At 50.6% G+C, this 16,648-nt stretch overlaps 1 protein-coding gene across 1 annotated transcript in view; it reads left to right on the plus strand.

The window, feature by feature from the left end:
- The first annotated feature begins 6,514 nt into the window (after positions 1-6,514).
- The window catches only part of P4HA2 (prolyl 4-hydroxylase subunit alpha 2), a 26,017-nt gene continuing 15,883 nt past the window's right edge, over positions 6,515-16,648 (plus strand). The window contains exons 1-7 of the mRNA XM_023739007.1: positions 6,515-6,608; positions 7,136-7,232; positions 7,605-7,756; positions 10,667-10,804; positions 11,821-12,060; positions 13,327-13,523; positions 14,320-14,496. Coding sequence (XP_023594775.1) covers positions 6,527-6,608; positions 7,136-7,232; positions 7,605-7,756; positions 10,667-10,804; positions 11,821-12,060; positions 13,327-13,523; positions 14,320-14,496 — 1,083 coding nt within the window. The 5' untranslated portion in view covers positions 6,515-6,526. The remainder of the gene's footprint in view (positions 6,609-7,135; positions 7,233-7,604; positions 7,757-10,666; positions 10,805-11,820; positions 12,061-13,326; positions 13,524-14,319; positions 14,497-16,648) is intronic.

A 16,648-nucleotide genomic window follows, 5' to 3' on the forward strand; every position in this document is an offset into this window, starting at 1 on the left:
CCCTTCTATATCCTTGGGAGGGTCTGAGGCTGAGCACAAGGCCTTGGCCAATTTGTGGCCACGCTGGCTGATAGTGTGCAGAGGGCTGTCGGGTGTGTCCCTGGCTCCTGGGATCTGTCAAGAGTTTAATTTCATGCAGATGGAGGCTGCCAGGAAATACTGTGATGCAGGCACGTGCAAACCCAGAGTGCTGGAGTGAGAGTTAAAACTTTGAAACAAAGTTGCTCAGATCTAGCAGTTTGGACTTTGAAGTGCCCCAGGATGGGGCATCATCTTGTCCTGGAGCAGAGAAGGCTGATGGGTCCTGCAGTCTCTGGGGTTTTGTGCTGGAATAGTGTGTTCTAGAGCTCAGATGGGATCTGTCTGAGCTTAGTCCCAAACCAGTGTCTACTGTAGACCATTCAGGAAGTGCTTGCTAGACTTTAGCCTACTCTGCACCTCGTACTTTTGAGGGCCAGGGTGTGGCTGAGATCCTGAAGCCTAGTACTTGTCTCAGCCTGAAATGAGCAGGTCAGAGGCACAGAAGTACATGAAATCCTAGAGCATTGGTCCAGTTCCCTGCCATTTGCCAGCAGAACTTTTCTTCCTTGGTGAGATTTAGAGCCAGTGATTGACCAGTTCCAGGGTTTATCCCTTGATGATCATTGTGCTGCATTACGTTTGGCTCCAGTCTTTCCTGAATTAAATCTGTTTCATCTCTTCTGACAATCCTGGGACATGGAGTTTGCCTAATTTCTGCCTCGTTTGCATCTTTGCTGTTCCCTAGGCTGGGCCTTCCCCCCACCCAGGGATTGGGTGACTTGTGGTGGGAGCTGTCTGCTTCAGGTCCACTGATGCTCCTGTGGTGCCCTTGGTGCTAATGATGCCCACTGACATATGTCTGCTCATTCAGTCTTCACAATGGCCCTGTGAGGTGTAGGTCCTAATATGATCTCCATTCTGTGGATGGGGAAACTGAGGTCCAGAGAAACCTGCAACTTGTCCAAAGTCACAAAGCCAGGAAGCAGTGATAGAGCTGTGATTTAAATCTGGGTCGGTCTGACTCCAGGGCAGGTGTGCCTGCCCACTGGACTGTACTGCCTTGCCCTCAGCTGGGCTGGTTGGTCATCTGTGAGGGCCGTGATGTCTGGGGCAGGAGTGACTGCTCACCTGAACTCAGTATCATGTTGTTGTCCTCTGTCTGGTGGAAGGTAGCCAGGGATGTCATGAAGCTGCTTTGTGAACCTGTGGGGTGACCCAGGATGAAGTCCTTGGCCTGGGCAGGCCTGCTCTGCCAGTGCAAAGTGTGGCTCCCCCATTTGGGAAGCCCTTGTGCAGTAAGGCAACAGCTAATATTGAGTAGGTTTGGGTGGCAGCAATATCTAGTAGAAAGTATGTTGTGTGAGTCACATTATTAGGTTTGAGTCTCAGTTCTGCCCTTGATTTGCTTTCAGATGTCAGATGTGGAGAAAACCCTCTCTCAACTCCAGTTAACTATTGTATTGGTGAAATAGAGATGATTATCTAATTTATAAGGCTTTGGTGAGGATTAGATGGTAGATATGAAAGATTTTTGGAAACACAGTGGCTATTTTAGCCTAGGTTCTCAGAAAATAGAGCCTGAGGCAGAGCTTAAGTGTTTAATGCTTTGTTGGAAGGTGCAACTGCAGGACAGCAAGGGTGAGGGAAACGAAAAGTGAGATAGGGAAGGCTGGGAAGCTAATACAGCGCTGTGCTTTAGCAAGGAGGTCACTGCTGCACAGAGACGCACTAGTTGTTCAGTCATTCAGGACATCTCTGGCCGAGCTCTATAGAAATTCCAGTACCTCGGAACAATCATGGGGAGGCCTGGAGAAGGACTTTATCTGCTGAGCTCCTCTTGTCTTCTGTCCTTGATTGGTCAGAGTTGCCTTAGGAGAAGTTAATGTCTGCTTACTCCTCAGTTGTACTACCGGAGCCTTTGGCAGCAGCTGGAGAGGCCAGATGCTACACCCTGTAATGTAGTCCGGCACTTCATCTGAGCCTGGAAGTAGTGGGAGGAGCCAGACACTCTGGCGTGGGCCTGCCGTCTCTTCCACTGTGCCTGAGGCAGAGCAAGTGGCCAGGGGCCCAGGAGACAGGTGATGCCGAGAGAGTATGAGGCAGTGTGTAAGGAACATCTGACCAGTGCTGTATGGATTTTGTCCTTGTGTGTAGTCCTTTCTTATGAGTTAATCTTACCCAGTCTGCCGTGTCTCTGCCAAACCCAGCTTGACTTTTCGTGTCAGTTTTATCAGCCTTTTCTTCTACTTCAGTGCCTAGTTACAGAAGCAGGAGACTTTGTGGTGGAACGGTGGAAATCAACATGTTCATGTTCATGTAGAGAAAGTGTAAGGAAACCGATGAACAGCCAGGCACCATTAGGTTCTCAGTGAAGGAGAATGTTTTCCGCATGAAGTAGTAGTTTAAAGTATGAAACCTGGAGTTGTGAGATGGGGCTGGAGAGGGTGGCAGGGCCAGGTCACTCAGAGTCAGAAAGGTCCTTTGAGCTAAGGCATTTGGACTTTATCCTGAGGGCAGTGGAGAGCTTTTGGAGGGTTTCTGGTCGGAGGGAGAGGGACTAAATGAGGGGCTTCAGTAAGCCCATGCAGGCTACTGTGTAGAACAGATGTGGGTGGGAAGGGGGGGCACCTGATAAGATGTGGACAGCCAGCGCAGGTGGGGGCCAGGTGGCTGCCAGGGGGAGGTAGGGGGGCTTAGACCGGGGTAAGGGTTGAGGCTTGACTTCAGGAAGGGAAAGTATGGTGCCTCACGTCTCCTTCCCTGGGGTGCTGGTGGCATTGGCTTGTGGGCCAGTTGGACATCAGTGTGCTTTGGTGGTGGGGCCTCCTGGAGCCTCCACACAGCTCCCCCAGATGCGGCTTGTGCCATGTCCACTGAGCACACAAGGTCCTCTGCTCTGCCTTCCGGAGTTGACCACACCATTGGGAGTCAGGGTCACTGCGGGGAGCCCTGTTCAGGCAAGTTTTGTCCCTTCACGGAACGCAGGCAGCCTCTTGTTCAGTGCCCAGCAAGGCCTGTTTGTTCTCAGCAAACCCATGTTCTGTCTCTAGGCTGTTAAATACATTGTTAAAACTCAAGCTGTTGTGTTTGGGTTGCAGCTGGGAGCTTGGCAGAAAGTCGTGCCCAATGAGGTAAGGGGAGAAGCTGACGACGCTGTTAGTTTGCAGCTGGAAACATCTTTTCCTGGCCATTTGGCCAGGTTGCAAATGTCCTTTCTAACGAGCAGGCTTGGAGGGGCCTCTGGTTGTGTGTCTGGGAATTGCCCAGTAGTTAGAAACAGTGTCAGTCGTCTGGTGGGTGAATCACTGTTGCTGGGGTGTTGGCAGGCTTTGGATGACTTCCCTGTGGGGGTCCGAACTCTGGGGCTGCCATATCCCATTGGAGTCCATTTGAGAAGGGCCTACTTTGTTTCCTTTTCGTTTGAAGCGTTTCATAAAATATTTCTGAAGTTTCTGTAGAATTCCTTATATAAAGGTTAGGAATTACAGATAGAAAAATGAAATTATTTCACCAAGATACAACTAGGTTTATGACTTTTCTTACATGTGTACACGTTAATTTTTCCTTTCGAAAATGGAATCATAGAGTACATATTGTGTAGGAGCCTGCTTTTCTTGCTAATCAGTATATTTTGGTCTTTATATCAGTATACATGCATCGTTGTTTTTTTTTTTAAATTTCTTGCATCATTCATTCTTGACGGTTACGTGACAATCCATTATGTGGAAGAAATGTAGTTTCTAAAATCTGTATTTTGTTCTCTTGAACAAATCCGTGATGAAGTATTATGAAGTACTTCCTTCTGAGGGTCCCCAGGAGGGCTTTTGGCAGCATTAGCCCTGGTGGTGCAGTGGTTAAGAGCTTGGCTGCTAACCAAAAGGTCGACACTTTGAATCTACCAGCCGCTTCTTAGAAACCGTATAGGGAAGTTCTGCTCTGTCCTATGGGGTCACTGTGAGTTGGAATCAACTTGACGGCAATGGGTTTGTTTGTTTTTCTTTCATTTGGGCAGGCACACATACTTCTACCTACTCTGTCCTAAGGGAACTCTGGGTGTTAGGTATGAGATGGGCTGGGGGGCGTGTAGGTGGTTGGCCTTTCCCACGCCATGGGGCATGGATGCTCCCCTATTCCAACCTGGCCCTAATTAGATGCTTTTCTGTACAACGCCTTTTGTATTCAGGAGCCCAGGATCAGGAGAAATGGGGTGGGGCTCCGGGGCACCCCTTCTTGGGGTGGCACTGTGTCTATAGCAGGCTGGGAGCTGCTGAGGGGTGCCCAGCTCTCTGGGCCAGCAAAGTCATCATCCCCTCGCCCTGGCCAGAGCAGGACTTTGCAGGCTCTTGGTGAGTCATTTTTCAAAATCCCGTCTGTGATTCTTTGGGGCTTTGCCTCCAGGCCGGGATTCATGGACGAGCTCTGTGTAAGCCACACAGCACATTCCAGAGAACTGACAGCTGGTGTTCATGTAATGAAGAAACCTGGCTGTTTTTTCCTGAGTGCTGTAAGCCACAAACCATGGACAGTATCACCAAGGTGATTTGAAAGGAATGGAGAGGCTTCTCCCTCCCCTGGATTTGTTACCTGCTCTCAGAAGAGGTATGCAGTTGCAACTAGTGACACAACTGGAGCCCCCACTTCCAACCATGTCTAGTCTGGTCTCCTGCTTGGACTGCTTTCCCACTGCTCTAGCTCTGAGGGGCAGCTGGCTAGTCCCTTACTGTTCACAGACAATTCCTCCTGGCCCTGGGTTCTTTCTGCCTGTCCCCTCCCTACATACACATACAGGAGATGCTCTCCTGAGCTGCTCAAGCCTTTTTAGGTGCAAGGAACAGATACCCACCCCTTTAAGTGAAAGTGGCTTGTGTAAGCAAGAGTAGAGGCCTTCTGGGATCCTGGGGCTGAGAAGGTGGTACGGACAGGCTCCTGGGAGCAGACCTATGGCTAGAACAGGGAAAGCATCTAGATTTCACCTTCTCTCAATGACCTGCTTTCCTCTGACTCCTTACTCGGTAACGTAACCCTTAGCCCAGTACACCCTATCCTGCAGCAGGTTCCAGGTTGAAAGGCCTTGTCTTGTGTGTCTCTGTGCCCCCACCTCCTAGTGCAGCGACTGGCATGCTGCCAGCTCTGCAGACCTTTGGCAGGGGCATGACCAATGAGGCCAAGCACTTCTTTGCTCTTCTTCTTGATATAGGCACCTGTCTGGGGGTAGGGCCTATGGTGGGGCTTCTCTCAGCCTAACTGGAACCACAACAGGTTGGGATTTCTTCTGAAAGGATGAGAGGTGAGTAATAGTGGATGTGACTCTTTGTCTAATTGGCTATGACAGGCAAAAAATTGAGGGACAGGCATTAGTCAGCTCAGATAAGGCTTACATTTTGGGGGAAGCAACTATATTCCCTTTGTTTTCTCTTAATAAATTTCCGTTTGAGCACTCCACTGGGTTTGGCTGAAATGGAGGTGGGAGGAGGAAGGGCTGGCAGAGCCGGGCCCAGCTGGGTGCTGGTCCTCCAGCCGGGTACCCTCGGTGGGCCCGGTTCGCCTCCTGGGCATGCTCTGGGCTGCGTGGCTGAGCTGGGAGCCAATGTCTAAAGCTTCCATTGTGTGTACGGATCCATTGCTAGTGGGGCCTGCCCCAGGTTGCGCCTGCTGCCTTGAAAGCTGGCTGTGGCTCTTTGTCCACTGACGAGAATACAGACGCTGGTCTCTTTTCCATGTCACCAGTCCAGCCCAGCCTGAGGTTTTGGCTGACAGCGGCTTATTCATCTTTGTATCCCGAGTGCCTAGCTCAGTGCCTTTAGTCAATATTTGTGGCTGGCCGGTGAGGACAGTGTCTGTGGAGGAGCCTAACTTCAGAAAGAGCAGTGTCTGCCCGAGATTGCCCTCCCCCCTGAGTGCTCTCCTCCTTGGACAAGTGCAGACTGGCCGGGCTTAGATTTATTCCTCTTCTGGCCAGCCATCTGCTGAATGCCTTAACTTTGGGGTGGGTCCCCTGGGTCGTATACCACGTTGTGTCGAGTTCACTTTCCATCAGTGTAGTTCCTTACTGTCGTGGGCAAGGGCTGTGTGTTATATCTGGGTCCCCAGCATCTGACACTGTCCTGGCACATGTGTTGGATGGAATGATAGAAACAGACAAGCAGTCTGTGAAATGAGAACAGGTGGGTCAGAATCAGGGACTGAATGACTGTGGCCCTGCTTATATCATGGCTCAGCCTTCTCATGTGGAGCCAAGAGGAATGGGACCTCTCCTGAGAGCAGGTGGTCTCCCAGTGCAGGAGCCAGAATTGAGCACACGTCATTGGTTCCACACCCTACCCTGTATCCAGTGGTGATCCTGAATATGCTTCTTAGCTTCTGTGTGCTAGACCAGGATTTTGACATGTTTGAATACATGTGTATGTTTACACACGTGTGTGGCTCTTCACCTGAGTTGCTCTTTTTCACTATGTTGATCTAATGAATGTTACTAAATGTCTTACAGACATTGACCTCTGTGACCATGAAACCCCAAGTGTCCATGCTGCTGATGGCCTGGTTTGGTGTCCTGCGCTGTGTGGGGGCCGAATTCTTCACCTCCATCGGTAGGGCCAATAGGGTTGTCACCTGTTTGAGCTACCCTTGGTTCAAATGCCAGGGGATGGCATTGCCTGAGACCTGTTCTTACTCAGGCAGGATGACCTCATCCACAGGTTTTGACCAGTCCTGGGGAGAGCAGAGCTTATAGAATTACTGTTTCCCCCTCTGAGGTGCTGATGAGCTGGATGTCCCAGGAGCCAGCTGTCTGGATTGGACCTTGCTCCCTGGGAAGTGCAGGCTGCTCCTGGACTGTCTGGCCTTTCTGACTGCCTTTTCCCTGGATCAGAGAGTGATTCTGAGCAGAGAACACTCTGTGGCCCCCAAAGCACTTATCCCAGACACTCCCTGGGGTGCCTCTGCCTCTCTCCACCTGAAGCTGGGGGCTACGATCCTGTGAGTGCCTAGGGCCCCTGTAACTCCAAGTCCTCACCATCCCAAGAGAGCAACACTCCCCTCGCTGGTGTTCTCTGCCCCAAGGAAGGAGCTGGATGTCCATCTGTTTCTCACCGGCCGTTTCTTCTCTCTTTTGCAGGGCACATGACAGACCTGATTTATGCAGAGAAAGACTTGGTGAAGTCTCTGAAGGAGTACATCCTTGTGGAGGAAGCCAGGCTCTCCAAGATAAAGAGGTGTCTGATATCCTAAGTCTTCATACCTACCTTGAGCCAGCCCTTCTGCCACCCACCCCCCAGGAGCCCATCCAGGGTGCCCTTGAGAGGGCGATGCACAGCTGGCTCGGGGGTTATTTCATGCTAGTCCTCCAGAATGTAGTACATGGGTTAAGGAGTCACTGTTTTTGTTATTCCTTTCTAAGAGCCTTTTTGCTTATATTGGGCTCTCACCTCTTATCTACATTAAGAGACTGGAAGTATCAGTGGGGAGTTGCTGTATTTATTATTACCAGTGAGTGAAAAGGGTCATGGATCTTCCTGTGGAAATTACCCCAGGTTAAGAACTATGTGGGTGGGCATAACAATCTTCCTTTTCCTCTGGTTCCACAGTTGGGCCAACAAAATGGAAGCACTGACCAGCAAGTCGGCTGCTGACCCCGAGGGCTATCTGTCACACCCCGTAAATGCCTACAAACTGGTGAAGCGGCTGAACACAGACTGGCCTGCACTAGAGGACCTTGTCCTGCAAGACTCGGCAGCAGGTGAGGAGCGGCGAGCAGGTGCTTAGGCAAGCTGGTATGTTTGTGCGCTTGCTCCTGGGTGTGTGTGTGTGTCTGCACCTGTCTTGGGTCTGGGTGTTGTGGGCATGTGTAGTATGTGAACATGGACCCTTCTAGTCCCATGGCTCTCTCCCTTTTCTGTGGGACTTAGCAATTTGCTGCCCTCGTTTATTTGATTTTTGATTATAGTCCCATATCCAACTCTATACCCGTTAAGCAATAAAGTAACCAAAACCTGTTGCTGTTGAGTTGATTCTGACTCATGGTGACCCCATGTGTTAACAGAGTAGAACTGCTCCATAAGGTTTTCTTGGTTGTAATCTTTACAGAACGGAGCCCTGGTGGCACAGTGGTTAAGGGCTCAGCCGCGAACCGAAAGGTCAGCAGTTCAAACCCATCAGCCGTTCCGTGGGAGAAAGACGTGGCAGTCTGCTTCTGTAAAGATTTACAGCCTTGGACACCCTATGGGGCAGCTCTGCTATGTCCTGTAGGGTTGCTGGGAGCTGGCAACAGGCTCATTTGTTTTTTGGTTTTAAGCTAACAGAAGCCGATCACCAGGGCTTTTCTTCTGTGGTGCTGCTGGGTGGGTTCGAACTGACAACCTTTAGGTTAGTAGTTGAGCACAAACCATTTGTGCCACCCAGGGACCTCCATTAAACATTAACTTCCCATTACTCCCTCCCCAAGGAGACCTGGTGGTGCAGTTTGCAAGCGCTTGACTGCTAAGCGACCTGACTGCATAAAACAACAATACATGTTTTTATGATAAATTAACAATTCTTGATCGAATTACCTAGTGATAAGTACTATCAGAACTCCAGTCTTTCAACCCGTGCATATACATTTTAAAAAAATGGAGTCATCGGTATATACTAGGGGATGCAAGCTCACTTGCGTTCAGGGACCAAAGTGTTAATAAAAATGAGTGAAAATGGGCTGAGGGCGGGGTGGGGCAGGGCAAACCGCAGAGCATGGGCCTCATCTAAATTCATTCTCACTGATATCTTTTACAAGCAAAATGTGTCAAGTCATTGGATGTGGGATTGTTTCCAGATTATCAGCAATCTTGCACGTATATCTTTGTGCCCATCTCTGATTATTTTCTTAGGATCAATTTCCAGGAGTAGTATTAGTTACAGATCAGAGTGTGAACTTTTTTAAAGCTCTTAACTATGCATGGTACTTTTACTGTGGTAGTATTTTCTATGCTTTCACACTTTTCCTCTCAGCAAGAAGTGACGGTGGGCCCTCCTGACCCCAGGCCCAGGCTCAGCCCTTGGCCTCTCCAGGACTCCCTCCCGGAGCTGGGAGTGCTGATTAATTTCAGACTAGTTGTCTCTGTGGCTGAGGCGTTTCAGTCCATGTGGCCAGACTGGGCTGGGCTTGGCTGGGGACAGTGTGGCCTCCGGGGAGGGAGTGGTGAACTCAGCCATGCTGGAGCTGTGCCCAGTGAGCTCACTGCTCCAGAAGCCATGGCTGCCTTTCCCAGACCCCTGCCTCCCAGCCTGGGCTTGTAGCTCAGAACGGGCCACTCAGCCTGCACAGCGGGAGACTAAGCCTGTCTCAGATGACCTCCTGCCCTCCAGTCTTGTTCTCCACGCTCACAACCCCCACTGTCAACATCCGGTTCCTTTAGAAACCCTTGTAATTACCTGGAGGGAAGCAGGCTAGGCCCAGAGAGCAGCTGGATATTTTCATCTCTGTCAGAATTCTTGCCCGTAAAATGAGGGGGCTACGCTGGCAATGTGGCTGTTTCTGGGAACATGTTCCTCCCCCCGCACCACAAGATTCTAAACTCTTAGAATCCCTGGCTTTGCAGCCATGAGGAAGACAGGGTTGTATCCTGATCCCTGGGTCCCCAGGCATGGCTAGAAGTGGATGTTTGAGCCTGAGGTCATGAGAGCAGGTGGCAGTGGGTGCTGCTGCTTTTGGGAGGTGGCCAGGGAAGGAACAGCCTGGGAGTTCCCCCAGTTCTTAGCTGCAGGCAGAACTGAAGCCCCTGAGTCAGTATGGCAGGACCTGGCTATCACCTGGAGTACTAGGATTGTAGGAGGTGCATATCTTGCTTTACTGCTAGGACTTGGGGTCCCAAAACAGCCTCCTTGGGGGTAGTTCTGTGGGCAGGGCCTCTCCTAGGCTCCAGGCTGTGGTCTTGAGCACCACACTTGGGGAGCTCTTGCCCCAAGCTCATTGCAGATCTGAAGGGCAGGAATACCCTATAGAGACTAGAGCAGGGCCTGATGTGGCCTCTCTGGATCTCTCACCCACCTTGGTGCTCGGCCTGGCCAGACAGTCCCTCAGCTGGTAATTGGGGGTAGGATAAAGCAGCACCAAGTGCCCCCAGGACTATATCATCCCCTTTCTGGATGCTAAGGGCCAGTGGTCAGTAGTGAATGGACAGCCAAGCTCTCTGAATTGACCTCCTCTGTCCCTGTCCTGCGATGTGGACTGGAATCCGTGGTTACCTGGACAGCCCAGTAAACAGGTCAAAGTTTCCCATGTGATTCATTTTCCACCGGAAAGTTGATAAGTCCTCCCTGAGTCCTCTCCTGTGTCCCTGTCAATTACCCTTTCTGTCCATTCTCTGTCTGCTGAGTTTGACTGAGTGCTTTGGAGTGAAGACTCCAGGATTCCCAAATGTTAACTAATGTATGGGGCCATTTCTGTTCGGTTCCAAATAAGCAGCATAGGCAGTAGGTACAGTGAGGAACAAGGAGAGGTCCACATGGACTACAGCTATCAGGGAGGGCTTCCTGGTGGAAAGGGGAACAGCCTTTGAGGGAGAAGGTGGGGAGATTCAACTAGCCAGAATCTGTTTAGTGGGTGCCTCTTTGGTCCAAATTTGCCCCTGGATCAAGGGTAATCTCTCATTTTCAGTCTCTCATTTGGAAGGTTTTATTGCCAACCTGTCAGTGCAGCGGCAGTTCTTCCCCACTGATGAGGATGAAATGGGAGCTGCCAAGGCCCTGATGAGGCTGCAGGACACCTACAAACTGGACCCAGACAAGATTTCCAAAGGGGAACTTCCAGGTAACTCGCTCCTGCAGGCTTTGCCTGTCCTTTGTGTGTCTTGTTGGTGGCTGGACAGGGTTGAAGCCACCAGACTTGTGGCCTCTACCCTCAGGTGCACCATCACCTCTGGGTAATCCTCTTTTGGTCCCCAGGTGGTGCCAGTCTCCCATTCCCGGCCCTGCTTGGCCATTTCCCACCTGTACGCTGCAGAGACCCTCTCCTCCTGCGTCTCAGAGAAAGCCAGGGGCTGCTGGTCAGGAATCCTCTCAGCCTCTGCCCCGACAGTGCCGCAGAGATCTGCATCCAGACACGCCTTCATCCCCTGTCCTCCTATTTCTTGTCCCAGGCTGATACCTGGACCCACTACCTCCTGTCCTGTGCCCACCTCAATTACATTCTCTGTGCCTGTTCATGCTATCTACAGCTCCCTGGACTCTTCCCTCTGAGCTTACACACTGGCTCCATTCTCGCTCATCTTATGTACACCCTGCCTCAGGAGCCAAAGATCTTGTGAATCTCTGCTGCCAATTGATCTCTTCTTCCCTCCTGGTTAGGCTGCTGGATAGCTTTGACCACCTTCTCTGCTCTTCCCTCAGACTCTCCTGGAAGTGATTGTCTTCATCCATGACTTCAGTTTCCACTTACGTTCTACGTTTTATATGTTCAGTCAAAACATTTTCCTACCCTCCAGACTCACATGGCTAGCTTCCCACCACACACTTCTGTGTGCTTACAGGACCGTCAACTCTCTGGAACACTACTTCTCGGTGGGCTGCCCCATAACAAAGGTCCCTTCCCACTTGAGAGAGGGGGAGACTAAGGCTAAGAGATTGGCTGTGAACCCCACACGGGCAGGACCAGCGTGGCTGTGCTCCTTGCATTAGTGGCCCTTTGAGGTGTGTGGTCTGAAGTCCTGGTGTGGCTCTGCTGGGGTGATACCCTACTTTTGTGGCCTGGGCTTTTCCTAAATTCAGGAATCCCTCTCTCTAACCCAGAGGCTCTTTAGGTCTTGATTGTTTGTCTCTCTGCTGCAGGAACCAAGTACCAGGCAACCCTGAGTGTGGACGATTGCTTTGGATTGGGCCGCTTGGCCTACAATGAAGGGGACTATTATCATACTGTGCTGTGGATGGAGCAAGTGCTGAAGCAGCTTGATGCTGGGGAGGAGGGCACCACGGCCAAAACCCAAGTGCTGGACTACCTCAGCTACACTGTCTTCCAGCTGGGTGACCTACACCGGGCCCTGGAGCTCACCCGCCGCCTCCTCTCCCTGGGTAAGGAGATTCAGGGAAGGTAAGATGGGCATGGGGAGCTGGCAAAGGAGCTGGGCTCTGCTGGTTGCTGCCTGATCTTTCTCCTGGGACTGTCAGTCTGACCTGTCACCTGACCAGTGACTAATGCCTGTGCCTTACTGATTCCAGGCCCAGACCAACTGCCAGCCAGCTTCTTACCCACCTCAGTCCTGGCCTAAGCCCATGCTGATGGGTACACTCAGGTCTGTGACAACTGTGGCCCCACATGCTCCCTTTTTTAAGAGGGGCCCAGTGCTGTGGTGCAGCTTCCACTGTGCATGTGGGGCCTTCACTGTGTCACGGGCAGCTCAGGAAGGGAGCTGTACTTCAAGGTCGCTGCAGGACAGACGGTGACTCGAGCTATTATTTAGGGACCTGAGGTCTGTCGAGGACCTGCCGTGGCATTGGTGCTTTACACGTCTTGAGGTGTTGGACTGAGGGAGGCCAAAAGCACTGTGTCTTTAAATCCTTCTGTTCCACCTTTTACTAGTACATGGGATCATCGTGGTCTGGAAGTTCACAGACAAGCAAAGACTTTCTTATGCTGCCACTTTTCACAGGATCCTGAGTCTGATGTCAGCTGGCATATGTGTGTCCCGCAAGACTGAGCGCTTTGTAGATTCTGTCAAGCGAGTTAGTAAGAGCCTTGCACAGGAGTCAGGAAGCCTGGATTCTTGTTCTGTAAAACCTTAACCTAAGTCTCTTAACATCTTTGGGCCTTAATTTCCTTACCTGAGGAGTGGGGTAGTAACCTTGTCAAGCCTGCTCCTTTGGGTGTTGTCACTGCAAGACAAAGCAATGCAGTGTCGTGTGGCTCTTCGTTTTGCCGGCATTTCAGCCTGCCTTCTGGCTGTGACAGCACGCGATGTGGCCACCAGTCATGCATACACTAGGGAATGGGTGTGACTGTCATACACCCATGTCATGAGCAGGAGGCAGGACTCTGGGCTGTTTCTCTGGACCTGGGTTCCTGGGATGTCCAGGGAGGCCTGAGAGGGCAGCCCCCATGTGCTCAGCAGCTGACTAAGTGTCCCCCTTTGTTGCTTCTCTCTCATCTCTGACCATGGTAGGGAGAACCTCTGTTGGCTTTTTGTCTCTGACCAGCAAACCATGGGTAGAGTGCTGTGGCAGGCAGTGCTGCATGCCAGTGAGCTGCTAGGAGAGAAAATCACTTACAGAATAATTTCTCTGAATGACCTAACAGATGTTTGTGGTTTGCTTTTCTTTCTTGTTCTTTGCTTTTTCTAGACCCAAGCCATGAACGGGCTGGAGGGAATTTGCGTTACTTTGAACATTTGTTGGAGGAAGAAAGAGAAAAAGTGTTATCAAACCAGACAACAGAAGCTGAGCCAGCAACCCAGGAAGGCATTTATGAGAGGCCTGTGGACTACTTGCCTGAGAGGGAAGTCTACGAGAGCCTCTGTCGTGGGGAGGGTGTCAAACTGGTGAGATGTGTGAGGTGGGCCAAGGCGCCCAGGCTGTGGACCTGGACTTTGGCTATGGGCAGGCAGATTTGGGGAGATGCTCCTTTGTCTGTAGGTACTTTTCTCAGCATCTCCCCCAGTTCTTTGTTGCATCTGCTGAGGCTGAAATGTGGGTATTCTCTGAGGTGTAGGACAGGAGACTATCTTCCCTGATGCCGGCAGAGTTTCTGTCCTCTAAATTATTACTGAGCTCCCCCCACTCCACCACCACAATGCGTCCAGCTTTTGCTTGACTCCCTGTTGTGAAGAAAACTGTGGGTGTGGATGTGTCCCAGGCCCCACAGGAAGTCATGGTATGAGCAGAGGGTAAAGTCTCTATAGTAAAGACACAGCATGTGTTAGAGCTTAGTATCCAGTAACCTTGGCCTCTAAGAGCCCTGGGATCCCAGAGCTTCCTCAGGGAGGCTGAGGTATGGGGAAGTCTCTCTGCCCTTCCATGCCCGCGTCTGTCTGGCTCCCACTGGCTTCCCTCGTGCCCCAGCCCTTTAAATCTTTATGAAAGGGATCAGGAATTAGCCTTTGCCACAGGGCTTGTGGACATGAGCTATTCTTGGGGGGAGAAGAAAAATTGCATGGTTTGTGGGGTGATATTTCTTGCCAGTCAAGCTGAGGGGCTTTTGTTTCCTTCTGGGGCAGGGCAAGGTGGTGGGGGGTGGCTGCTGGATACAGGTTGTGAGACTGTTGTCTGCAGCCAGAGGAGGCTGGGGCTGGGGATCGGAGTCGCTCAGCTCAGGGCCTGTCGCTCTGTGTTCCCCAGACACCCCGGAGGCAGAAGAGGCTTTTCTGTAGGTACCATCATGGCAACAGGACCCCACAGCTGCTCATCGCCCCTTTCAAAGAGGAGGATGAGTGGGACAGCCCACACATCGTCAGGTACTACGATGTCATGTCTGATGAGGAAATCGAGAGGATCAAGGAAATTGCGAAGCCTAAAGTAGGTGTCTCTGCAGGTCCTTCTCGGGTTGCCGAAGGGCACATCCTCTCTCAGCCCTGATACCAAAGGGACACTTGTTTGCCTACCCTGCCTGCCTTTGCGAGTGTCTAGCATGAATCTGTCATGGGGTACTGAGATGCTGCAGACTCGGTCTGCCCCTGTGGGTTCATGGTCCAGTGGGGAAGAAAGAGGAGGGACCCAATGTGGACAGCCCAGATTAACATGCGATGACAGAAGGGCATGCTGGGAACAGGGTGGGCCCACAGTGAGACATACCAGTTTCACCTGGAGCTCCTGATCGGGATTGCAAACGAAGAGATTAACTTGAAGGAGGATGTACATCTTCACACTACTGAGTCTTCTCGTCAGGAGTATGCTGCATCTCTCCATTTATCTACATCTTTTAAATTTATGAGCCTTGCTCATTTCTTGTTAAAAGTTAATTTCTAGGTAGTTTCTTTAGTCTCTTCCTGTAATTTGACTTTGTTTCTTCATCATTGTATTTTAACTGGTTCTACCAGTATATTATTGTTGATAGCTTCCATCGAGTTGGCCCCTGACTCATGGCGACCCCATGTATTACAGAGTAGAACTGCTCCATAGAGTTTTCTTGGCTGTAATCTTTATGGGAGTAGTTTGCCAGGCCTTTCTGCTGTGGAGCCACTGGGTGGGTTCGAACCACCAACCTTTAGGTTAGCAGCCGATCGCAAACCCCTTGTACCACAAGTTTACTATCATATGCTAATCTGTTGATTTTTAATATTTGGTGTGTTTCATACTATAAGGTAGTGTTTACCGAGAACTTAACGGTGTGACAGGCTCTGTTCTGTGTCTTTCATGTGTATTAACTATAAACTGTATTAAATAGGTTCCGTCATTATTTTCATTTTACACACAAGGAAGCCAAGACTTGGGCAGGTCACAACTAGTTATTGAACTCATTTATTCCTTTTTTGGTTTTTAGTTGATTCTCTTTTTTACGGATAGTATTTTCGTCTGCAAATAAGGAAAATTTTGTTTTCTCCTTCCCAATACTTATAATTAATTTGTTTTTATTGTCTTATTGAACTGCCTAGAGCTTTGAGAGCCGTTTATAACACACATCCTTGTCTTATTCCTGAACATCTTGGAAATTCCCCTGGTATTTCACTGTTAGATATGAAGTTGGATGTTGGTTTGGTATATGTATCATCCTGTTATAAAATTACTCTTCTATTTCTAGTTCAAAAAGAATTTCTCCCATTTGATTATCTTTCAAAGAGAACTACTTGCTGCCATGTCCCCTTCCCCCTCCTCTCCATCACTGATGATTGGGAGGCAGGGTTTACCTGGATTCTCTACTGCTCAGTTCCTAATAGAATTGTAGTGGCCAGGGTGGCCAGGGGGCCCAACATTTCTCACAGACAGATCTGAAATAGGTTCCCATCCCATGGTGGGGTGGGTATAGGGCTGGGCCCTGGACCTCATCTTGGAACAGCCTTGGCTTGAGACACTAGGAGAGCTAGGGCTTAGAGTTAGCTGCTGGCATCCTTGGTGGGGCTGAGGGAGGGTCTAGCTCGTATGTGTGGAGAAAGGGGACCAGGACCCCGCTTGCACTCTCTGGGTCAGCTGCATGTCCCCCAAAGCCCTCCAGGGAGGAAAATCACTTAACTGGTTGCCAGGCGAGGGAGGCACTGTTGTGCCAGAATCTCCTGAGAGATTCTTCTCTTGCCTCTCAGCCCCAGACACTGAGAACATTTCTGTGTGGTGGGGAGTGTGGGTGTTGTTTGTGTGTGTTTGTGTGTGGTGGTGGTGTTAGGAAAATTTGTCTTTGAACAGAAACCATGTTAAGAGCCAAACATGTTGGCTATCACAAGCTGACCTTCCAGATCCTGTGAGGGACAGATGGTATTTTGGCTTTGAAGTGGTACTCATGAGCTTAACTTGGCCTGTGGGGAATGCCTGGCACCTGCCTCTGGGTCCCTGGCCTGCTTTCAAAATAGTCCTGTCAGGATACAAGGAAAAGATTAGTCTGAAGGACTAATGGACCACAGCTACCAAGGCCTCCACCGGACTGTGTCCAGTACAGCTAGATGGTGCCCGGCTACCACCACTGACTGCTCTGACCAGGATCACAACAGAGGGTTCTGGACAGAGCTGGAGAAGGATGTAG

Source organism: Trichechus manatus, unplaced genomic scaffold (genome assembly GCF_000243295.1).
Source record: "Trichechus manatus latirostris isolate Lorelei unplaced genomic scaffold, TriManLat1.0 scaffold00127, whole genome shotgun sequence".
Lineage (NCBI taxonomy): Eukaryota > Metazoa > Chordata > Mammalia > Sirenia > Trichechidae > Trichechus > Trichechus manatus.